Below are 25,629 nucleotides of genomic sequence, written 5' to 3' on the forward strand. Positions count from 1 at the left end.
TATTCTACATTCAGTATCCAATGCTTTTCTTTAATCGTTAAATACTAGATCTTCCACTCAAACTGTAGTGTAAAAGAGGCAGACCTTCCGTGCTTTACTGCTCCCCTTTCAATTGCCGTATAGGGATCATAACAAATTCAACCGTATTCATAATTACACCTCGAGGTGTGAAGTTGCAGGGAGAAGGACGGTTGTGGCTGACAATTAGTGGGCCCGAAAAGTGTCGTCAAATTTGAATGTGTTCATAAAAATTCTTTTATCGTGTTTTATATGTATTTTTGCAAAACGTTGTAGAGGCTGAATTTTCATTCTCTGACATTCAAATACAAGCTGTTGATGGCAAACTTTGAAAAATGAATCAACGACCACAACTCGGGACGGTAGGTAGGTCAGTTTCTCATACATGAATGTTGCCCTTTAAAACCCTTAAAGCGCGCCAAGCCACTATCGTGGTTTGCTGTTACATAACTTAAAACACATTAGGTCATGTGGCGCACGCTTTAATATTCAATCCTAAAAAAATCATTTAGACTTTAATCGTAACATACGTGGAGCTGGTATGGACTGGATACAGAAATTTCGAAGCGTTCAATCACAAAACTCAATTTTCTATCGCCCAGCCGGTAATTGTACAACTTGCCAATGATTGTATCGCGTGTGTCTGCCGGCACTATAAATCATCAATCTTTTTTATTCTTTGTAAACTGATACGTTTGGGTTTAACAATATTGCACCTGTTACTGATTGTAGATCTATACAGATCGATGTTTTTGCATACATTTGTGACTACCTGAACAACTATAAAAAAATTTAGTTGAACGCTTTGTCTCGTACTGTAATAGGTGTACCTGTTTCAACTTGCCTATGCTTAATATAATTAAGCCAGTCTATACCTATAGTAGACGGCTTTTTGTTCTGGTACTTTTTATTAGCCTGCTGAGGGTAATATACTTGTAATATCTACCTTCCTCTATGTAGTTATGGAAATGTAGACAGAGATAGGCTAACTAATCAATTATTTCCATTATAGCTTTATTGATTATTATGGGACTGCAAACCCCAAAGCATTGAAGTCGAGTTTGGTTTCAAGTCAGTTGAATGTCCTTGAGTCCCACCCAGTTCTTATGTGTACCTAAACTCACGTTAGAGAAAGTAAAAGCGGCTGACCACACACTCCCTTTATATGTCAATTCGGGCGTTTGTCGCATTCGGATTAGATAACTATAAAGAAAAGCGTGGATCTCTTCCTAAACATTAGTAAAGATGTCCAAAAGTATACTAAAGAGTACTATTTGGCGTCCAGGTCCTCCTTCCCGTGTGCGATATGGCAATGACGATCGTTTAAATGAGTGTAAAGACTATGGATAAGTTGGGGTATTATAGTCGTTTATAAAGTAGAATCAGGTGGGCCCACAGGAGTGATGGCCGGGCTGCGATTTTGGGGACCAGGGCTATTCTGTGAGCCTAATGCGTTCATCTTTGCGTTTAAGTTAGTGCTTGAGTTCGCGTTTAATTTTGCATTATTTTCTGATTTACTGTTTGTGTTTAGATTTGCGTTTGTGCTAGTGTTTGTATTTCTATGTGTATTTGTGTTTGTGTTTATATTTTTGTTTAAGTTTGCGTTTGCATTTCAGATTATGTTTGCGTTGGGTTTGTTTTGGTGTTTGTGTTTGCTTTTAGAGTTTGTATGTTGGTTTTGGTTGATTGTGGCTAAAAGTGTTAAGTTTAAAGTTAGAGTTACGTTAAGTTATGTGTTTTTTTTTGTCAGGCGCAATGCCGGGTATATGCTGCTTATTAGACACAAAGTCATATTCCTATACATATATGCTTTTTTTCAGAGGCCTGAATGAATTATGATATACAAGAAAGCTTACTTTTCTTAGAATTAACTTAATTTATTCAACTTGTTAATTTACGTAGTGTATCATTTCTGTCTCTGGCTTTTAAATGTTTTAAATGTATTTTTTTTATTCGCATTGGTTGTTTACTGTGCTGCTTTTATTCAAATGGCGATATAATTTATAGCTTGCATTTTTTTTTTGTAAAACATGTGTATCGCTTTGCCACATAAAATTTATAGTTGGCAAAAAAATTAAATATATTTTTCACGCTCAATTTGAATCTCTGTTTATTTATCGACATGCAAATCTACACGCGAACAATAGTAACTAACATTACAGTCGTCTTTTTATTTTTATTTTTCTAGATGATTCCAAGCGTGACCCAGTCGTGACGTTGGATTTTCATCAACCTCTTTGGAAAAATTGAGGCGGCACTTAAATCTTTTTGTGCGGGGATCTTTTTATTTCATATCTTCTTTCGTGATTTTTTTAATGTATCGTATCAGATTACAAATGGTGCGCTCCTGTCCAATTTGTTTTATTTCTTTCTGATGTATAGTATGAAGATAACATTTATGACAGGCCTGCTGCCTGGGTGCATTTTATACAACCACACAACAAAAGAACAGAGGCCATTTCCCAGCGCTTGTTTAGACGCGAGTGAACAGAAAAACAAGTCGACTCCCATCTGACGTTTATGTTTTTTTTTTGTGTGTAATTTTATCACCAAACTCATGGATAACTTTACAGATTGCAATATACAGTTTAAAAAACGACACATAAGAATTTATATTTTTTACAAGACACAAGACTTCAAAAATGCAAAAATTGAAACCGGGACCTAATGTAAACAAAGTATGAGCTATCTTTTTGATGATTGGCATAATTTACTGTCTAGTGTTGTGTCACTTTTTAACTCATTTATGAAGCGTTTCTATTGTCATAAGCATACAACCATTGAGGTGTGTAACAGATAATAATCTACTATTTCTAAATTTCGAATTATTATCAATTTGTTTAAACCCGTTTTAGAAAGGTATACACATATGTATCTATAAAATAGTGAAAAAGATCTTCCCTAATTGTTCCTCGTATATTTTTAATTAACAGTAATAATAAAAGAAGAAAGCACTTTCCATGTAATAGAAATGTTTTTATTAATTTTTCAATACCTAATTTATGCTAAGTCGGAAAAACATAATTTTGCAATTTTACAATTGTGTCTGTGTGTGTGTGTGTGTCTGTGTGCGTGTGTGTGTGTGTGTGTGAACATGATAACTTGAGTAACAAGGTTGATAACATTTTAAATATAATAATTACACCAAATTAGTATAAACGTTTTAGCAATTACCGGAAGTGGAATTTATTGTACTTTCGGTTTTTCTAAATCCTATAATTTGAGAACCATTTCCGATAGACAGACGAAATTCATTTTGCTAGTAAAAGATCTAATTCACTTTCCTCCGTCAAATAGTAAGTAATTTTTGGTTACTGATTTCTCAGAAAACGCATATGAATTTATTTTTTATCTTAATTAATCTTTCTTTCCTTATAACGTACTTGTGTTTCGCACTATTATACACAGATTATATTGTTTCCTGTTCACATGGTGTGCAATTATCTTTTTATACGCAATTCTATTCTCTTATAAAAAGTTAAAGTATTTAAAAATTGATAAAAAAAATTCATAAAAAACGTTTTAATAACAAGCTTTTATGTAATGATGCACTAAAAAGTAGAAAATAAATTATAGACTACTATTTAAATAACTATAAAGAAAAGCGTGGGTCACTTTAGTATCTATTGGATACCTTTACTAATGTTAAGGAAGACACCCACGCTTTTCTTTATAGTTATTTAAATAGTAGTCTATAATTTATTTTCTACTTTATAGTGCATCATTACATAAAAGCTTGTTATTAAAACGTTTTTATGAATTTTTTTTTCAGTACTTTACATGTTTTATTTACAATAGAGTTACATGACTAAAAACCATTGCGCGCCTACTGAACATCACGTTCAGTAGGCGCGCAATGGTTTTTGAACGCAGCCATTACGTGATGGCGCAGCTATTGAAGGTGATGACGCGTGTGGTGTGGTTGGACAGACATGCCTACTAATTCGGTCCAAATTTTAATTAATTCATTAAAAATCAATTAGGCATCCAATTAAGTCAAATTTAGTTTCAGATTGCATTGTCGTCATGTCTTGACCCACGTGCCAAATGTGAATCGTATCGGTCAAGTAGAAGTTTCCGAATTTTCACTCCTGCGTTTCCGTCAAGACTGACGACAGAGGAAGTGAGTTAAATAAAAGCTTGTAAAAATCATGTCTTTATCCCGAATCGTCATTCCTATTAGTGTTATATAAGAATATTCGAGAAAGTTCAAGGGAGATCACTCCTGCTTTATTTTTAATATAAAATAATTAAGTATAATAAGTAATTGCACACCAAGAGAACGTAAACATTGAGTGCATAATTGAGCGGAAAAAATGTACTTTAAGAAGAAGCTATATTAAGTTTTTAAAAGTTAATTACACATCTAATTAAGTCAATGTATGTCAAAATGCTTTGTCATCGAATCTAGACATTCGTAAAAAGTTGTTTTAAAAATCAGTCCGGTAAAAGTGTTATTTTAAGTACTACTTAAACCAAACTATAGGTTTCTACTTTTTTCATTGCGATAGCTCGTTGTGGTGATGTAATGTGTATGAAAGGTGCATACGTATGAAGGATCACTGAATGTGTGTTTATATCCTGTAGCGATACGCAAGGGCCAGGTGCGTTGACGTGTATGTTGTTGTACTACTTAAAATACAAAAAATCACTCGAAATCACTCGAAGCATTCGAGTTTAGTGCGTTAAGGTTAAACCAAAAATTATAAAACGGAGTAAAGAAGAAGCATTGTCAACAAATCTAAATTGAGATTTTGACAAAACTCGACGTTTTACAACTCAATGAGACAAAACAACTTAGTTTGACAAACGTTTTTGTCTGTCTTTCAGTCTGTGTGTCCATTAATCTCATATTTCCATTTTCAATCACATGCGTCAACCAACGCTGCAAGACATTATTCCTGCAATGTGATGTAAATTGATAAGATCGCGCTAAAGATAAATTTGCTGGTTATTGATGTATGAACATAGATATAAAACAGTATGGGTCTTTGACATACGTAAACAGCGGGAACTAATGTTTAGCTGCACGCCATTTTTTCTTTGTTACGTACTTCAAAAAAGATACTATCTTCAACAAGCATAAAGGATCTTGCAGCTATTTTCGTAAATTCGTTTTGAATTTCAGAACTAAGGCTGGACACCACAGATTTAAAAAAAAAATTAACACGTTTCATGGTGTTTAAAAAATGCATATGTTAATAGTTGTTAACCTATAGACAAAAATAATATATAGTTGTCAATAGCAGTACTGGTTGCCTTTGAAACGATGAAACCTCTATAACTTTGATCAGAAAAGAGATTTTTAAAACCTGATGAAGGAAGGGAATTTCTTAAACCAAACTATAGGTGTCTACTTTTTTTCATTGCAATAGCTCGTTGTGGTGATGTAATGTGTATGAAAGGTGCATACGTAGGAAGGATCACTGCATGTGTGTTTATATCCAATAGCGATACGCAAGGGCCAGGTGCGTTGACGTGTATGTTGTTGTACTGAGTGAACGAGGGTACAAGGGATGCAACTGGTCGAGTGACAGCTGGTGTGTTGTGAGCGCGAGAAATGAGGTGTGTAGGAATAAATTCTGCAGAGGGAAGTTGAAGGTTGGGGTAGAAATAGACAGGTTGATGTATAACTGGAAAGGTGATTGAGAAAAATAGAAGAGACCTAGGCTTAATGTGTTGTTAGTGTATTCTATGAGAATCCTGACTCCATCACATATTGGTGGAGTAGCGGCATCCACACTTAGGAAATATAAGTTTTGTGACCTGTTAAACCAACAAACCTCCTGTTGAGTTACGTGTCACTTTGAGTTTTTTTTTTTAAAGTATCGAATGGGATCATGGACGAACCAGTAATTTTGGCAAATATGTACAGCCTGGTCAGAATCAACGATACGAGGGAGAGAAGTTGGACGACTGGGTGAAGAGAAGAGTGAATGAGAGTGAAGAAAGGAGTAACTCATGGAGCAGTAGGGAAAGAGAAAATGTGAAAACAGTTGCCAAGATAGACTTGAGAAAAGGAAAATGGAACAAGCAGGAGCAAGAATAGAGGTAGAAAAAAATGAAGACGGAAGCAACAATCAAACTCGAAAGAATGAAGCAGGAGCAGTAAATTGAAAAAGAAAAGAAATGCGGGAGTTCGAACTGGCACTCATGAAGCATGAAGGTGTGAAAAGCACACAACACGTAGACATGAGTCATCAAAGCATCTTAAGGAACCCCTTCTTGAATTATATTTACATATTAAAGATTCATATAGAAAAAAAATTCCACAACAGACTAACATCCAAAACTACGTGCTTGATCTAAGAACTACGTTTACGATGTGGCTAAAAACAGCTAAAGTGGGAATGAAAGAGGAAAACATAGTCGAATTCATTATTTATTGATAAAGTGTTACAGTCAGCAGACAAGCAGTTGTTAAGCTATTTGCAGGAAAGTAAACCTACTACATTAAAAGATGTAACAGAAAAGAGCCAAAAATACATTATAGCCCACCCAGAGAGTACCATTTCTATTAAAGAACCAGAGTACGACTTAGTTTTCCTCGCGAAGACGACTAGTGGAACAGCTATACGCAGGAGTAGAGACGGGAAAGAGGAATACGACAGTCGAGGCTCAAACATAAGGGCATATGAAGCACTCAACAATGGAGTTAAATAGACTGTGGGGTGTTTCCACTGCGACCAAGGGGGCCACGTAATATGGAACGATCCCAATAGAGATTACGATGAGGGCAGCCAACCCAGTGGGGGGGGGGGTGGTTCCACTGTCACCAGCAGGGCCATATAATGAGGAACTGTCCCAATAGAGATTCCAGTTTTGGTGTGAGCAACCAACCCAGTGGTCCTTACCATCGCCAAGTGTATACAAACACACACCGGACCCACGAATACCTCATCCAACGAAACAGATCACGGCAGGAGGAAAACAACAGCAACAATAGCAATAGCCCAGATAATGAGAATGCAATTAATCTGTAAGGCTATGACTGGGAGGGTGTAGGAATTGGTAATGCCTGTCACAATGCAGTTAAAATTTACGTTTTAATTTAGTTACGAGCCGACCCGTGGCGTATCACACTCCGCTATTTAGTTTTATTTTCTACTTTTCAGTACCAATGCTGTCACTGAAAATATTTGCTTTAAAACACTAAACCTTCCCCTCCTCCCCTCCCCCCCCCCCCCGTGAAAGCAGCCTCCTCTTAGTTACCTCCTCTAAGTTTAAAATCGTTTCAAACTAAATTATCTGCCCCTAATAGGTGTCACTAAACCCGGCTGTACAAATGTAAGCATTTGGCGTGAACCACAGCTCACCAGACCATGTGGGGTTGTTGTGGTTGCGATATGCCTAGAGACGAAGAGAGGGGACTGCTAGGCGCGCTTACAGCTTGGTGTTTTCTATCGTCTCCAAGAAGAGAATTTTATATATAGATATGCTTTTTATGACATTTTTAAAGCTTTGAGTTTGATATAAATATTATTATATACATGTTATTTAAAATTTTGTAGGTTATGGTATGTTTTTTTTATTGTAATAGATAAAGATAAATCATAAATTGTGCGTCTTCGTCTTGTCCTGCATGGTCCCCATGAAGATAATTATCGATAATTAGCAGGATGCACACAATTTTTTAAATAATTAAAATGACAAAATAACGACGTGGTGGTATTAAGGGGACTAAATGTTGCAACTGATATAAAAATTATGTTTGTAGATATGACAGTTTTAGTGTAAAAATTGCGGGGACAACTAGGCCTATGGAAAATGAAAGCAAAAATTGGTCACGTCGAGAGCATAGAAAAAAGGCGAAAGGGAAATAGCCCTGCGTAGGCGCACAATTATAAAATTTTTAAAAAGTATTTTTTTATACATTTACAACTGCATAGAGTATCTCTAGCAAGATATTAATAAATTATTAATTTAAAAGTGGTCCATTAACAATTATTTGAATAAAAATATACCACTGGATAGATTCAATGTTTTCACTCCAACGTCACAGTAATAGTAAAAGTAAAAGAAACTGGCTGAGTAAAAAAAAAATAAACATTCCTAATTCCTAGGTAAACGGTATCATAGAGACAGCTCAGTACAGTGCAACATTATGAGTGTTTTGACTTATTGGAAGAATGTCAGTTAAGAGATAATCTGTGGGTGTCGTTAGATAACCGAACATAGCTGGCGCGAAACAAACAGCAACGTTATCAAGAATCGAGCATTTCACACAGCTACGCAGACAGACGCTAGTCACAAGGGTTTCTGTCCGTCTTTTGTTTCCAGTTTTAAATACGACATGGTGCCGCCTGGTTTCAACGTGAAGGACAGTTTGGTCGTGGGATGACCTACGGTCACCAGGCCGGGTACCGATCTATCAGTTTAGTTAGTGGGTGTACTACATACTAGACCACACTGTCCTGTTGTGATAACATTTAACAAACGCTTGGGGATACGGGGTCTGGGGAAAACGTCTGGCAACAATAGGGAAAAGCTATGGGTGGGGGAGCGGAATGTGTGTAAAAAAGAGTGACTTTATTTGTGGACGATGAAGTGCAGATTCAATTCTGTACCACTTTTAGGAAAGCAAAAGGTACCACATGCCTACCTAGCTAACTAATGGCCTAATAATATAATACAAATATAGCGGAATACGAAAGCGGAGAAAGGTAGTATCGATATCGCTAATACTTAGGCGTACGGGGTCTATTTTGTAAGTCGGGTTTTACAGCTTGTGAACGTCTGAAGAAGAAAGTAAAACATTTGTGTAAATAATATTTAATATACCGACTCACAGTAAATCCAAATTAAGTCTGAATGTTTTCTTTTTTTTTAAACTGATCTACATACCAACGGATATAGCGACAAAACATTAGTGATACCGCTTTTCTCGATTTTTAGATATAAGCCTCTACTAAATATATTACGAAAAAATATTATTTTCGTGGTTAAAAAGTTAAACTAAAAATCGTATAGCCTTACTCAAATCGAACCTAGTTTTTTAGTTTTAAATCATTCTTTGTATAACTTAATTTCAACTTTGTGTTGAGTTATCGTATACCTAATTCAATCATTAGTAGCACGTAGTATAGGCCGCAACATATTAGCTCAACTCATACAATTTTTACTATTTTAAAAATGTTAATTTATTATCTTTAAATCTATTCATTTAAGAAAAAAAATGTATAAAACCTGGTGACGTAATTTCTATAAAACGAAGGAACATGAAAATGCGGTACCGATACCGCTAATAGGGTACCTAGTTTGTGAGACATTTTGCATAGTCTGCTAAACGGATAAACCTAAAATAAATTTGCTTGTTAGAAAGCTTAATTAAAAATGAAGATAATCCGACTAAAATCAGAGTTAGTCTCAATATTTTACTATTTTAAGTACATTTTTAAAACTCACCTTTTAAACTCAATATGAGATTAAAAAAAACAAGTAAAAAATTGAAATAAAAAGCATACGGCGGTAACGGTCAATAACCGTTGCTAATAAGGAGGGCATATACGATTGGAATCATAATCGCGTTCTATCGTTTTTTAAACGGTTAACAAATCTATTCGAATGACTACATTTGAATTTTATTTTTTTTGTGCACGAAAGGTTTAGAGCCTGTGACGTCATATTTTATTTACTTGTGCAACCAGCTATCTTTAATATTAGCGGGCTGGTGGCTGGTAGTGTGTCAGTCCTTCCGCATCGCTATAGATTTTGGAACCATAAAAGTAAACATCGCACCATGCAGTGTTTTTAGTGCATCGCAGTGTCTTAATAAAAGAAAGAGTAGGGTTTGTTTATATAACAACTTAAATGTATTTTATAGTTGCCACTGTTTTACTATTTCGCATAACGTCAAGAAAATATTAAATACACGAACACTGCTAAAACACATTAAAAGGATCAATGTCAAATATTATTTCCGTTTAGATTCTCAGAAAAAGTGGATACATTTTAATAACATAATAACAGTATGGTGGAAAAATCTAATGAAACTGTTTAGTAATTTTACCAAGGGAGGTAATTTTTAAAAAACGTTGGGGGAGGTGGATAATTTTTACAGGTCAGTATCCAATGCTTTCCCCCCAATCATTAAATATTACTACTCAAACTGTAGTGTAAAAGAGGCAAACATTTCGTGCCTCACTGCTCCCACTTTCAATAGCCTTACATGGACCATAACACTTTCACACAAATTTATATTTACTTCTCGAAGTGTTAAGTGGCAGGAAGGACGATATGTTCGGGCTGACATTTAGTGGGCCACAAAAGTGTCGTCAAATTTAAATGTGTTGTTATACATTTTACTAGCATGTGTTATATTTTTTTGTAATACGTTGTAGAGGCTGAATTTTTATTCTCCTACAGTCAAACACAAGCAGTCGATGGCAAACTTCTTTGGAAAATGAATCAAGGTCCATAACTCGGGACTAATTGTGTAGCACGGTGCTTTTACGTAACGTTTGTTGGGGGGGGGGGTGGAATCCGTAGTAAAATTCAATTGCCTTTTTCACTTTAATATGAACTTGTTTTCTAGAATAAATTAAATAAACCGGGAGTGATCTCCCCAAAACTTTCTCGAATATTCTTTTATAACGCTACCGGGGATTGCAACTAGGGATTAGACATGATTTTTAGTATCTCTAAATAGAACAAGCACCGTTACTAAGAGAAATAGAACAAGCACCGTTACTAAGAGAAATAGAAAAAGCACCGTTACTAAGAGAAATAGAACAAGCACCGTTAATAAGAGAATAGCAAAAGCACCGTTACTAAGAGAAATAGAACAAGCACCGTTACTAAGAGAAATAGAACAAGCACCGTTAATAAGAGAAATAGAACACGTACCGTTACTAAGACAAATAGAACAAGCACCGCTAGTAAGAGAAATAGAACAAGCACCGTTATTAAGAGATATAGAACAAGCACCGTTACTAAGAGAAATAGAACAAGAACCGTTAATAAGAGAAATAGAACAAGCACCGTTACTAAGAGAAATAGAACAAGCACCGTTACTAAGAGAAATAGAACAAGCACCGTTACTAAGAGAAATAGAACAAGCAATGTTACTACAGATCGCACCGAAAATATCGACATTAATAGCTCATACGGTAGAGGCAATTAGAGGCACGGGTTGCTCTACTATTGCAGTTAAAAGTAACTACTTCGAATAGTACCTACACAGGTGAATGGAAAATGGTAGAGGTGTTTGGTGGCACGGTCATACATTCAATCACAGTATGTGACGAGACAAGTCTGGGCCATAGTGTTCGAAAAGGGATCATACGATTTAATCATCGGGAACGATATCTGGAACGATACTATGCCACAAATCTATGCTTTTGATGTAGCTTTAAGGTGATATTTGATCTGGTCAAAGTCTGGGACATAGCATACAACAAAACGGTGGTGAGACAACACATGTGTCGGACATTAGTTATACAACATTTCCATCATGTTGTACAGAAATAGAGTTGAAAGCAAGTACTGGTACCCTTTATTTAAATTTCTTTCGAATGTATGTTTACTGTGTTTATTGTTATTTGGGTTCCATGACAATTGATCTCATGGACAAAAGATACCAGGACAAAATAATAATATATCAGGACAAATTATATCATGGCTCAATGATATCAGACCAAATATCTCAGAAAAAATATCTCACAGCAAAATTGTATTAGTATATTAGATGATTTTAGTTGATTTGAACATTTTTAATTGACTGTCATATGGCTTTGTATACTTTTTACGCATAGTGATTGTGAATAAAATGATTTTTGCTAAACTTAACAAAACATCAAACAATTATTAAACTTAATCTTTATAATAACATTTGATTTGAAAAAATAAAATTTAAAAACTTACATCCTTTAACTTAAACGGCATAATAAATGATAATGTTTAAAACAAACAAACTAAAGGTAGTTATACAATATTTGTGTTCAAAACACACAAAATATTTTTTTTAAATGTGTGAACTCTTGCTCAACATGTTTTAAGTTCACATTTCCTGATGCTCCTCTTCTGGCTTTTATAAACAGAAATTCACCAGAAACAAATGTCCTATAACCTTTCTGTGATGTAACGAAAGAGGCCATTGCCGGATAATCACCACTAATACTTCCTTGTTTTCGTGCACATTACGACAAACAGCTTCGCAATGACTGCTATCGTTTTAATAAGCATTTGTCACGAGATCACTAAGGTGTGACAGACGCACAACTATTGACTTACGATGCTAGTGGTATTGTCCATGGAGGGCGGATGTCTCTGCCATCATAGCGGGCGGTCACCTTGATACAAACGTTTGCTTTTATTATTATTTTATAACCTCAGATATAATTTCTTTCACCTGACGTGGTAGGGTTGTCTCATGTTTGGCAAGCGCACCCACGCGGTTTATAGAAAAATGTCTTTAATCTTAACATAATATAATCGCAGTTTTAAAATATTTAGTGCAATATGACAAATTTATGCGGCAAGCATCTCTTACGGTTATTATTTAGGCGTACAAACATTATTAAATAAAGTAAAAAAAAAACAACTTATGACAATCATTAAAAAAATGTTCAAATCAAATAAAATCATCGTATATTATACTATTAAATTTTTGCAATGAGATATTTTGTCTGAGCTATTTTGTCTGAGATCATTTTTCCTCAGATCATTTGTCCTGTCACCGTTATTTGTTATGCACAAGGAGTAAACATGATGATGTTCTGGCAAATATTCTATTCTATACATAGTTGCTATGTAGCTATTCTCTGAAATTTAAATGCCTTGTCTTTGTTCTATGTGTATTTTACATAGTACAAGCCTGATGTATATATATACATATATATATATATATATACATTTATATATATATATACATATATATATATATATATATATATATATATATATATATATATATATATATATATATATATATTGTGTCGAGTTGTTGGATTTCTTTTTTTTTTAAATTCCGCTAATTGCATCAGCTAGGGACATGTGGATGGTATGCGGTGATGTAAAGTTTATAAAAGGTGTATAGGTGTAACAAATCACTGCGTTTTTGTTTTTATCCTGTAGCGATACGCAAGGCCTGGTGTGTTGTCTGTGTATGTTGTTGAACGGAATGAACGAGGGTACAAAAGGAAAGCGACTGGTCGAGTGATAGTGGGTGTGCTGTGAGCGCGAGAAATGAGGTGTGTACAAATGAATGCTGAGGGAAGCTGACAGTGTTTCTTCCAGACTTTTTTCTCCGGGGGGGGGACTTGAAATCTTTTTTTTGGGGGGGGGGCGGTAAACTTTCTTCGGGGGGGGGGGGGCGGACACTGTTAAAAGTATATATTTTCTATATAAATTATATAAATTTCGTTTCGTTCGGGGGGGGGGGGGGGGCGGTAAAAAATTTTCGGGCCAAAGAGCTGCCTGGGAGAAACTCTGGAAGCTGAAGGTTGTGTTGCAAATAGACAGGTTGATGTGGAACTGGAAAGCCGATTGATGAAATTAAAAGAGTCTATTATACCTAGCTTTAATGTGTTGTTTGTGTATCCTAAGAGATTCATGACGCCCATACACTTGTATTAAATATTTCATACACATTTTTACGAACATTTATGTACACAAATAAGAACACCCATTGTTTAAGTAAATGCTTATAAAGCCAAATTTGGTGTTTCCGAATTAATACTGGGGAAAGGTACCAATTATTCATTCCTCAAACATATTTCATTCATTTTGGCTTCGTCTTATACCGCGTTAACAATTGCGAAAAAAATCTAGAAAAAAACTTCGCTATAGGGCCTAAGATAATAAGGGGAGCCTACTCACTTATTGCGAAGTTGTTTTTTTCTAGACCGCGTTTACACTTGCGACATGTATACTATACATGTCGCAAGTGTAAACGCGGTATTAAATGTGAAACAATTCAGTCGTGGAGAACGACGGGCTCTTTCGTTGAGAACGGGAAATATGTCGTTCGTTTCTCGCCTACACTTAGTAGATTGCCAAATCGCACTCTACTTTCAAGACCCGCTCTATTTATTTTAGTCCATAGATACCTTCGCAGCAATGTTTTTAAAGGCCCGGTGGAGGTACAATTTAATGCATTTAACTTTAACATTATATTAATTCAGAGGCGTTGCGACCCTTCCCGGCGCCCGGGGACAAAATTTTCGATTTGCACCCCCCCCCCCTCAAACTTTCGATTTGCACCCCCCTCAACCTTTTAATTTATTTTTCCAACCCATTTTGGCGCCCCCTCCTCCCCCCCCCCCCCCTAGCTACGCTACTGTATTAATTATAACTTTGTTGTTATAATACGGTGCCGATTGCAGTTTTGCAACACTCAATTTTATGTACGTATTGATATATGCGAAAATTTACAGTGTATGTGTGTGTGGTTTGGTCTACTCCTTTTATGTGATGTATATTAATTATGTCTGTAGGGGTGGGGTAATGAAAAGTTGTCTGTGTGATAAAAAATGAATAATTGTGTGCGGATCTTGGGGCAAGTGGGTGTCCTGTTATTTGCCTTTGAGGTAGAGGGTGGTGCGATGTCCCTTGAATAATATATTGTGTAGTGTGGCGGTGTTGTGTTTTGTCGCGAGAGTTGGGTGTGGAGTGATGTTTTGGGGTGTGGGGCAAGAGTGTTGGGGTTGGGTCTACTCAGTGTGTTGTTAGGTGTATGTGTGTAGTGAAATAGGCTTCGGTATATTGCGAATGTATGGGTCGTGTGGTTAGTGGTGTGACGTGTAGGTTGTGCTGTGTAAGGAAGTGGGGGGGGGGGGGGTGGAGTTTAATATTAATCGTAGCGTGTAGTTGTAATGTTGGTTAGCAAAAGCGGGGGAGTGTTCGGTGTGTGTGTGGGGGGGGGGGTTAGTGACATTATTTTCTATCCTTTAAAAAGTATATTTGATGCGTGTGGATAAACACATAATGCTTTTTTATCTGATCCATTTCCTTAAAGACATATCAAAAGAGACTTTAACACAGTGTACTACCAGACCTAATCTATTTCATAGCTGACTGACCTACTATCCGCCCACCCGTTTGGGTATAGAAGACACATGCAGTATGTCCACTTTTTAGGTCAAATCGATGTACATTTATACAGCAAAATTGCTACTTACTGTTATTTTGCAAAATAAACATTATTTGATAAAAAAAAAAATTAATTTCCTCATTATTTATGCTCTCTACACACCACGGCCCACCTTGTAAGATTATTTGTTCTCAAAAGGCTTTCACAAAATTAAAACATGTATTTAATATTTAGATATAAAATCTATCTCTAAAACTTATCATGTTGTAAACTAAATTAGATCTGAGGGGGGGGGGGTGCAAATGAAAAGTTTGTCCTCGGGGGCCGGGGAGGGACGCTACGCCTCTTATATACTCATTTATGATGCGGGAAAAATTTAACCCCCCCTCCCACTGGAATATAGTATCTATTTATTTAATTAAATTTAATTACAAAATTTAGACTTATTTTCGATTCAAAATACAGCAGTATTATAAATACAACTAGTAGTAAAAAAATTTAATGGTCTCTAAGATCTAGAATCTAGCAAACAAAATTATATGAAATTGAAATAGATTGTATGACTAGTCTTAGATCTAGAATCTGCTACTTAAATTAAATTTTAAAAGTAGTTGATAATTTAGTTGTAGAATGCTTTAATAAACTGCTTAGGATTACTGACTATGTGTCTTAATTTCAGTTTAAGGAATTCTTAAAACTATCAAAAAGTCTGAATTAAAATATTATCAAATATATTTTCTAAAAGTTCAGCAAATGTGTTCAAACCTGCAGTGGATAGAGATTGAGATTGAAATTTATTTGAAAATCCCGAAAACGTTAAGCCGATCCACCAAGGAAAACTACGTAGTTAACAGCATTATTTATACCACACATTATCAAGCAGCGAGGAATCGAGTATTCGATTATGAATTCGCATTGTGTACTTGTAGCAGGCAACCTTCACGTAGGGACTTCTATTCGTGTTGATTTACTTCCGCTAGCTCTCTTTTGCACGAGCGGTGTGATTGTTTATAACTTTATAAGTCATTCTGTGCGCAGGCTAGAGCTAATATGGAAACTTCAAAACATGTTTGTTTTCTAGCGCTAGCTATATTTAGTATCATCTGTGTGTTGGGTTACTTTATATGTAATTCGTTTCCTAAACTGAAGATATTTTTTATCAGCGTGAAACATGAGGAGCTGTAGCACTTGTTGGATACAGCTCAAGACAATGATCTTATAGTAAGGTATCATAAGTTTGATGTTGATAAATGTTTAGAGCTAAGAGATATTGAAATAAAATATAATAAAATATATGAAGAGCTGTTTAATCTAAAAACGGATTCTTATCACGTGAAGTGCGAGTCTTTGAAAGAACTTTTATTAAAACCAACAAAGATAACGGAAGAAATATTGAAATTAAAGAATTCGCAAATAAATCAAGACTTTTCTCTAAGGGTTGAGCCGAATGATGCCAGAAATAAAGCTAAAAATGAAATGAGAAAACGGGAAACCCCGGTAGGATACCAACAACAGCATATTATGCCTGGTGTGGGGACAAAATCACAACAAAAAAAACCTCAAATTAAAAATGTACTAAAAAGTAAAAATAAGTTAATGAAAACACTTATTTTAAAATCTTTTTTAATTTGATGTAACAAAACATGTTTTAAACGAAAACAGACACAATTTCACTTCTGTAAATAAATACTTTTCATATATATCTACGTAGTTGCCAAAAAAATGTACCTACAATTCCTAAGCGATATTCTTATTACATCATTTAAGTCAAAACACTGTGGGTATGGGCTCCTACACATCAGTTCTAAAGAAAATCCTGAGTAGTATTTATTTAATACAGCTCAATGCATGGATTATAAGTTATTAAATTATTGTCTTGAGTTTGTATCAATATACACATGCGTCATTGATTGCAAACGTAGCTATTGAAAAAAAAAGCTAAAATGAGATGAAATATAAAACATGGACGAAAATATTTATGACAAGGAAATAAAAGGGTATATTAAGGTAAATTGATATATCAGTTGATTTGTGTACAGTTCAATACAATGATTGCAGTGTTAGCCAAGGATATAATTTTGATTCAGACATTACTCAAAATATTATTTAACAGCTTATTTGACAATACATAAAAAGGTAAAAAAGTCAGATAGTTTACTAATATAAAAAAGCCTTAACTTAGCAATGGATAGTCTTATATTAAGCTGTTGGATAGTTATTTTTTATTCAATGATTATTAAGTTGGACACACTAAAATATCCGATTAAACTTAAACAAAAAAATTATTTATTGAGTTTGTGTTGACTTTGTTTTTTTATTTGACTTTCCGTGTCCTTTGAAAACATGCAGTTAACCTTTTCTTTAGTTCTTTCTTCTTCTTCTTCTTCGTTCTTAATTTTTAGTGTTGGAAGGGATCGAGCCTTATCTGCCAGAGGGTCGAAACTTTTGCCGACTCGACCACGCCTCCATCACAATTAAAGGATACGTGTCAACTGATTACGCGCCATTGAGGCCATTGACTCCGATTTCAGCCTGCTTTTCTTTTTGGATTTGCTTCCATAGCCTTTGTTCAAACAAGAACAAACTACAAGGCAGCAGTTGTTTTATTTTGGAGTTGTCTCTCCTAGAAGAGTGGCTGTCCCCAGCTAACGAGCCTCATCTGCCCGAGTTTAGTTCTTTCAATTTTATAGTGCATGTCTAAGATTTTATTTGATAATTTTATATATTGGTTGGATGGACGTCGCTTCCCTGACCTTGACGACCTTCTGGTCGAGATCCTTGTACCTGGTCATGACGTCATCAATTTTGGACGGTACGCTGCAGGTTTTCCAGGTGTCCTCTGGGCACTGCCTGTAGTGGTGGAGGATGGCGTCAGTCGGCTGTATGTTGGCGCTGGGGTTAAAGGTAATTTTTAGGGTTGAAGGTATACAAATACAGACCGTTTCATGCAAATTATTAAAGACATGTTCTCATTAAGCCCTATTTTTTTATAATTTTAATTTTCATTTTTCATAAACATATTTTTACTTTTTCGTATATATGAAGTATAGAGAAAGTCTTGTAATCGTGCAAATAAAAAAATCGAGATTTTCACAAATCTCGACGTTTTACACCCCACTGATACGGAAAAACATAATTTTGCAATCTTGTCCTTATGTCCGTGTGTCTGTCTGTCTGTGTGTGTGTGTGTGTGTCTATCTGTGTGAAAACACGATAACTTAAGTACCGTTACAGCTAGGTTGATGAAATTTCATATATAATTTTTTATCAAAATCGTAGATCCGTATCAACTTTTGAGCGATTCCCAATAACCGGAAGTGGTACTTTTTCTACTTTGAATTTTTCAAAAGCCTATAACTATTTCCGTTTTCTAGTATTTTCTAGTACTATTTCAGATAGATAAATGAAATTTCACATATAAGTAAAAGATCTAATTCTCTATCTTCTGTCAAATTTTGAGTAATTTCCGTTCACCGGAAGTACTAATTTACGCTATTTCTGATTTCTCAAAACACGTACGTAAATTTATTAAGCACTAATAATATTGCGTACTATTATGCACATTTTGTTTTGGCTTTCGCTTGGTGCGCAATTCTTTTTTCTACTAGATTTTATTCTATTTTTAAAAGTTTAAGTAAACAAAAATCATGTCTATATTCCGAGTTGCCATCCCACATAGTGTTATATTAGAACATTCGAGAAAGTTTAGGGGAGATCACTCCCGGTTTATTTATATTCTTTTTCGGGTTAAGATGTTTCATTTTCGGTTTGGCTTATCTGGACAAGATTCTAATAATATAATAAGGTGTTATACATATATGTATATATATATATATATATATATATATATATATATATATATATATATATATATATATATATATATATATAATTTTTTGTGTTGTTAGTAAATGTCGCTAACCCAACCTACTTCCGTATCTTTCCCTTCTGTAAGCGTACACAAAACTCGACTTCACTATGACCCCCCCCCCTCCTATTCCAAATGGGCGTCCTTAATGGATGCCCCAAAGGGATCGTTTAGGAGTCTGAGTGAGAAAAAAAAAACAGGGATTCATTTGGGGTTAAAAGATCGTAAATTATGGGTGGGCAAATGCAATAATGGTTTGCTTTGTGCTGTGCAGCCGAAGACTCTATCCCAATGGGAAAAAAAGGTTGTCTGGTTTACTTTTAAAAAATTACGTAAGCTCGATTATTTAAACTAAGCCAACGGATAAAAAAAAAACAACTCACGTGCCGAAGCCAGGCTTGGAGAACACAGTGTGAGTAATTGACGTGATGACACGTGTCGGCAGGTACACGTACTTGTAGCACTCCCAACGTGGCACCGTCGTGTTCCTGACAGATGGTACAAAATACCTTAACTATTACAGGTACTCACAATTTATAGTTGTCCTAAATTTAGTACAATTCGTTAAACAATTCTGAAGCCATTTTGACACATATTTATTTCTTACAAATTGCTAATTAAAATGTTAATTAATGTTGAATTCCGACTATACATTACTGTATTGTAGAAAGTATGCTTAGATTAGTGGTTATAAGATTTTAATATTGTGTTTGTCGAACATTATTGGCATAAAAGACTGATTGGCGGGTTGAGTGATTATCAGGTTGAGGGTTTTTACAAATTCAAAGATTAAAACCAACCGACTGGCATGACAGTTGGTTATGTTCAATAGACTAATATCGAATTTTTTGAAAGCGCAATAATATCAGAATGTAAACTTAATAAGCACTGAACAGCGTAATAGATGCAATTGTGTATACTGCACAGTTTCATACCTGGAGACGGTGTTAAGCCATCGACTTACCTGAACCGTTTGACCATAAGTTGTTCTTCAGGATTGTTCGCTGGCCAGGTTGTGAGGAAAAACTCCGTGTGGAAGAAAAGTGCTGAAGCAGTCGGGTGCTGGGACCATTTTTCCTTTTTTAGACAGAGTGGATAGTTTTAGATTGGTGTGTGTTTGTGTGTGGTGTGTTGGTGTATAAGTGTGTTCTTTTGCTACATAGAATAAATAGTTTTAGATTGGTGTGTGGTTGTTTGTTTGTTCGTGTGTGGTTGTGTGTGTTCTTTTGTTACACAGTTAGATAGTTTTAGATTGGTGTGTGTATGTGGTTGTGTGTGTGTGTGTGTTTGTTCCTTTTTTACAGATAGTAGATAGTTTAGATTGGTGTGTGTGTGTGTGTTCCTTTAGTACACAGAGTAGATAGTTTTAGTTTGGTGTGTGCGTGTTTGTGGTTGTGTTGTTGTGATTGTGTGTGTGTGTGTTGTGTATGTGTGTGTTCTTTTGTTCAATAGAGTACATCGTTTTGGATTGGTGTGTGTGTGTGGTTGTGTGTGTGTATGTGTGTATGTGTGTGTTCTTTTGCTACACAGAATAAATAGTTTTAGATTGCTGTGTGGTTGTGTGTTTGTTCGTGTGTGGTTGTGTGTGTTCCGTTGTTACAAAGAGTAGATGGGTTTAGTTATGTGTGTGTGTTCCATTGTTACACAGATAGTCTTAGATTTGCTGGAGTTTCCTATTTTGTCAATGCAAATAACAATGTCCAGATAAAATCTGTTTTCCGTGTTCAATTTTATATTTTACAAAAATGGGTTGAGACTTGAATAAAAAATACCGTTTGTGTCCCTTTGTCAGATTTGGAAGTATATTTTGCCGGGATTTTTGTCAAAATGTAGCTCCTTTGTGTGGGTATAGGGGAGGTGGCACTTGATATAGTGCTTAATGGCGTAGGGGGCGGGATATTATAATAATGGTTAAGGCATAGATTTCTCTGGAATAAAATTTAAAATTATTCTATTTCACCCATGTATATGGAGTAAAGGGGGCGTGAGGAGAGTACTGTGTTGTTTGGGATGGAGGGGGGAGAATGTGATTAATGCCTTATATTAGATGCTTCAAAGTAACCCTATTTTGTACATGATGCGGTAGTCGTTTTGTTTAAATATTGCCTGAATAATTTTGTTTTATATTTTCAATTTAAAATGAGAAAAAAATATTCACTTGATCTAACCTGAAAGAATGTTTTTAAATCTACTTCCTTGCGTGGAATGATCATTTCGTCAACATCGTGACTTATGATGTAATCGTATCCTGCCATTCGATGCCTACACTCCAGGACCGCCAACGTTTCGTCATAATTAAACTGTGCAGTATGCTTGTAGGCTTCGGAAAGTGTTCGAGTTTTAGGCTCTCCTATAAGCTCGTAAGGCTGCAAGTCTAAAATCCCTTCCTGTTGGTAATGTCTAAACACCCGAGTTAAACCTTCAGGATTTCCGAGGTCGTAGATCAGAATTTTATCAACTCCCAGAAGTTTTTGCATCTCAAACCATTCAATGGCTTTCTGAGGATCAATTCCTCCACTGTGAGCTATTTTACCGCAAAGTGCAATACCAGGTTGTTTTGTTGGGTACAGAACTTTCTGAAAGTTTTTCTGGTCCGTTGGGCACTTTGAACTTGAGGTCAAGGTTACATACTCGGGCATGTTGTTTACGGAAGTAACCGTACCACGACAAACATACTGCCGTGCGACATAGAGCTTTTCTTTGGACGGTCTTCCCACAATATATTCTCTCAGGTAGTAGGAAGCCGGTGATATAGAAAGAGTCAAAGACTGGGAGTTTTGGTAAATGACGCAGCAGTTATAACCTTGTTTAGTGGCGTCCATCGTTGTCAGAATCAGCTCGGCATCAAAGCTGGGAATTTGTTTATTTTCCAGCTGCTTTTTTTTGTCCACGTATTCGATGTTAGCAATAGCAGAGTAGATGTAAATTTCTTCATCCGACACACGAGTAAAAGGGCTCGTACGACTAGTAAGTGTAGCTTTATTTCCGGTTGTTAATGGAACTATGTCTTTTACAGGATCACGTGCATTTGATTGGAGTGTTTTAGATTCACTTCTAAATTGAAAATGCTTAATAACAATTTCCTTCGGTTGTTTATTGCCAAAAACATTTACCTGTGTGAAGTAAAATATATAAATATACATACACAAACACACACAAACATATATATACACATATATATATATATATATATATATATATAATATATATATATAATATATATATATATATATATATATATATATATAATATATATATATAATATATATATATATATATATATATATATATATATATATATATATATATTTATATATATATATATATATATATCAAAGTTGTCGGGTGGCCGATCGGGCGCTTCCAGGCGCCGCAGCGCTTTAAATTTGGCAGGCTCTAGCCTTGGGGCGATAGAACACGGGAGCCGGTGCCGGTTGGCCAACAAGTTCACAAAGAGGAAGTCAAAACTGACCTCGACTGACCGGCGCCTTATATAAGCTTTATATATATATATATATATATATATATATATATATATATATATATATATATATATATATATATATATATATATATATATATATATATATATATATATATATATATATATAATTCCCACTTAGGAACCCTTTGAAAACTCTTGCAGATGTACATCGGCCCCATGGGGTCAGGAAAAAATAGTGCTACCCTCGGGAAAATTCCGGAACAATGTTTTAACTGACCGGAGCCAACTTTCCTTATAGAAACATGGTACTTTTTTTGTAAAAACATAAATACCAATATCTATACGTACAAACCCAATCATAACTCCTAAGGTCGTAGAAATACCCGCGGGGGTTACTATACAATAGGCGTTATCTTTGTGAAAATTCCGGAAGGGCTTTAGAACTGACCAGTTCGAATTCCCTATTTAAACAGTGTTAATTTGGCGAAAAACGATGACTAATTTCAAAACAATGTTTCGGAACTTTGGCTATGTACATCTGGCTATTTGTTTTTTCCATAGAGCTAAGTAAATAAATCAGCCTTATGGATAAACTATAACAACAATATTATTCATTCACTCACCACACACTTGCTAACAATGTTAATAAGCAACTCACCACCCAGTTGTTCGAGCTTAGCCTCATTGTCAGCACTAACACAAGCAACACCAGGACTCCCATGTGACATCGTCTTGACAATCTTGCCATATTTTTATTTTCTTTTGGATTTTATGTTTCCAGTAGACAACGTTCCTAGATAGTCTAGATGAAGTTAGCCAGAACAAACTATTATTCTCCACCCAGCTACACATAGTTAAATGCTAAAGCTGGTGTCATTGTACAAAGAAGTAATTACCATCTATGGATTAAATATTTACAATAGAGATCAATATAGAGATTTATATATATGTGTGTTTGTTTAGCTGTGCTATGACAATTTACTAGAGAAAGCGACAGAAAAGAGGTGTCGAGAGGGGGAGGAAGCGTAGCTATCAACCCTGTTCGTGTTTTGTTTTTTGTTTCATATAATGATTTTGCAAACAGATGTTTTTATTTGTTTTTCTTGGCATAATGCAAGTAAATACCCCAGTAATATTAATTAACCCAATCCAATCCGTAGGACAGTGGGATATCCCTTTTGGGCGATTCCAGGTAACGGAATTAGTACTTACCTTACTTGCTATTTTCATAAAAGGCGATATCTTTAGCACCGTTTATGACAGGTGTACAAAATTTCACGTTTTAAAATTATATTTTTTGCACATTTTTCTTTTTACTTTTAAACGATATACAGTAACCTAACTTTACTATATTTCCGTGTGAACGCGAGTACTGTTTTAGGTAAGCAAAATTTTATATACAAGAGCTAATTATTGGATAATTTTCAAAGTTTCAGTTAGCTTGGATAATCAGATATCTTATTTTATTATATTTAATGTTTTTAAAATACCGATAACTTAAGTAGGCCTACCATGTTAGTAGGATGGGCACATTCTAATATTTAAATAAAAAATGTTACTCTTTAATCACTTTCAAAATTTTAGTGACCTCGGATAACTAATTCTTGTTCTAAAATACCGATAATTTGGTTCTGATTAAACTAGGTACCGGAAACAGTAGGCTACTGATTGATTTCTCAAAAACATCAAAAGTTATAAAAGTTTTATACGAAATTCTTTTTTGTACACGATTCTAGTTTAGTTGAACTGTGTACAGTAGAGCAGAAAGATAGGGCTTTATAATGAAGTATATAGCTCTGTTTATAATTCCTCAAAAAAACTTTTAGCATATTTTCATAAAGGATATCTAAGTATATTTTTATTTGTGTTTTTTTTGAACGAGTGGTTTTGTCACAAACTTTAGCATTTCCTCCATCTTCTAATTGAAGACCTTAGTTCTAAAAGAACTTCAGTCACTGTTGTGTCAAATTATTAGTATGGTAAACCTTCTCGTTTTAAACGAGAAAAAATTCCATACAATGTTTATTTTACACTCTTTATACACATATTAAGCACAGACACTTCACACAAGTTGTGTTTACAATAATTTAAATAATTGTATTTAATCTGGTCACATCTGGTTCTTAACTCCTAACAACGTGCGTGTTTAGGTTATTACTCCTTGGTCTCAAAAAGCCTGCAAAATTTACGTAAGGCTGTAAACTGTAAAAATCTTTAGCACTCAATACCAGTTTGAAGCCCATCCTACTAAATTGATTTTTCGCTGCCAATGTATTTGACGGAGTAAAATAGCAGTATGCTTGCGGGAGGAATGATACACATTACTTACCCATATTGGGGAACGTTGGTGTGGGGAGGGGGGAGGGTTAAAATATTTATGAATCTGTAATACTGTAAATAAATTATGTATGCGGTAAAATGCAATGTTATTGGAGGAAAATGCTGTATCCTTTTTTTTCGAGAGCAATTATCGCAAAGTTACTGCGACTTTTGTTAGTGTGTTAATTCGGCTCACACCACTAGCTGACACAATTTTTTTTACTAAACATAAGGTTCCGCGACCTGTGTTTCATTCGGAGTTTTTCCTTCTAGAAGGGAGAGGGGGGCGGGGTGGGGGGATATTTAAAATTTTCGTGTGTGGGGGTGGACTAAATTTTCTGGGGAAGGGGGCGGACACCGGTAAAAGTATATATTTTCTATATGAATTATATTTCGTTGAATGCGACGGTAGACGTTCTTCGGGTTGGCTCCCCGTAGAGTCATCTGAAAGAAACTCTAAATGTGACTTTTGTCATGTTTGAGGTGTAAGGTTAAGGCGTAGGACTAAGACTATATGTAGTATTAGTGTGTAGTAAGTACGTGTAGATCATTCTTAAACCAGGTTAAAAACCGATTCTGGATGCTAATCGTTTTCAATGACATTTTTTTTCCGGTTAATTTTAAGTTGAGGTGGTGATTTTGGTTTTAGTTTCGGTTAAGAAGAAAGAGACAACACTATCAACCTAGCGCCCGTTGTATGTCTCCCTCAACGGGCCATTTATCTCTTATATAAAATAGCCGATAGAAATGTCTCTCTTCATTTTGGGAAGTATTGTTAGCAGTTATTCTCATCTTCCCTATTGGGGCATTTTGTGAATTGTAGTGTCTTTTCAGCGAAACTAATTCAGCATTGACTGAAAAATATATCTTTTTTTAAAATATGTGTGAACTCGGTGTAGAAATTCATTTCGCATCAATACGCCATGCAGTACCCTACGCCGTAGACAT

General features: G+C 35.2%; 1 protein-coding gene across 1 annotated transcript in view; it reads right to left on the reverse strand.

Annotated features, from left to right (window-relative positions):
• The window catches only part of LOC131955384 (uncharacterized), a 35,935-nt gene extending 14,371 nt beyond the window's left edge, over positions 1–21,564 (reverse strand). The window contains exon 1 of the mRNA XM_059319508.1: positions 21,086–21,564. Within this exon, the coding sequence (XP_059175491.1) occupies positions 21,086–21,556 (471 nt within the window). The 5' untranslated portion in view covers positions 21,557–21,564. The remainder of the gene's footprint in view (positions 1–21,085) is intronic.
• Positions 21,565–25,629: the final 4,065 nt, after the last annotated feature.

Source organism: Physella acuta, unplaced genomic scaffold (assembly GCF_028476545.2).
Source record: "Physella acuta isolate Inbredline_101_S28 unplaced genomic scaffold, ASM2847654v3 ptg001064l, whole genome shotgun sequence".
Classification (NCBI taxonomy): Eukaryota; Metazoa; Mollusca; class Gastropoda; family Physidae; genus Physella; species Physella acuta.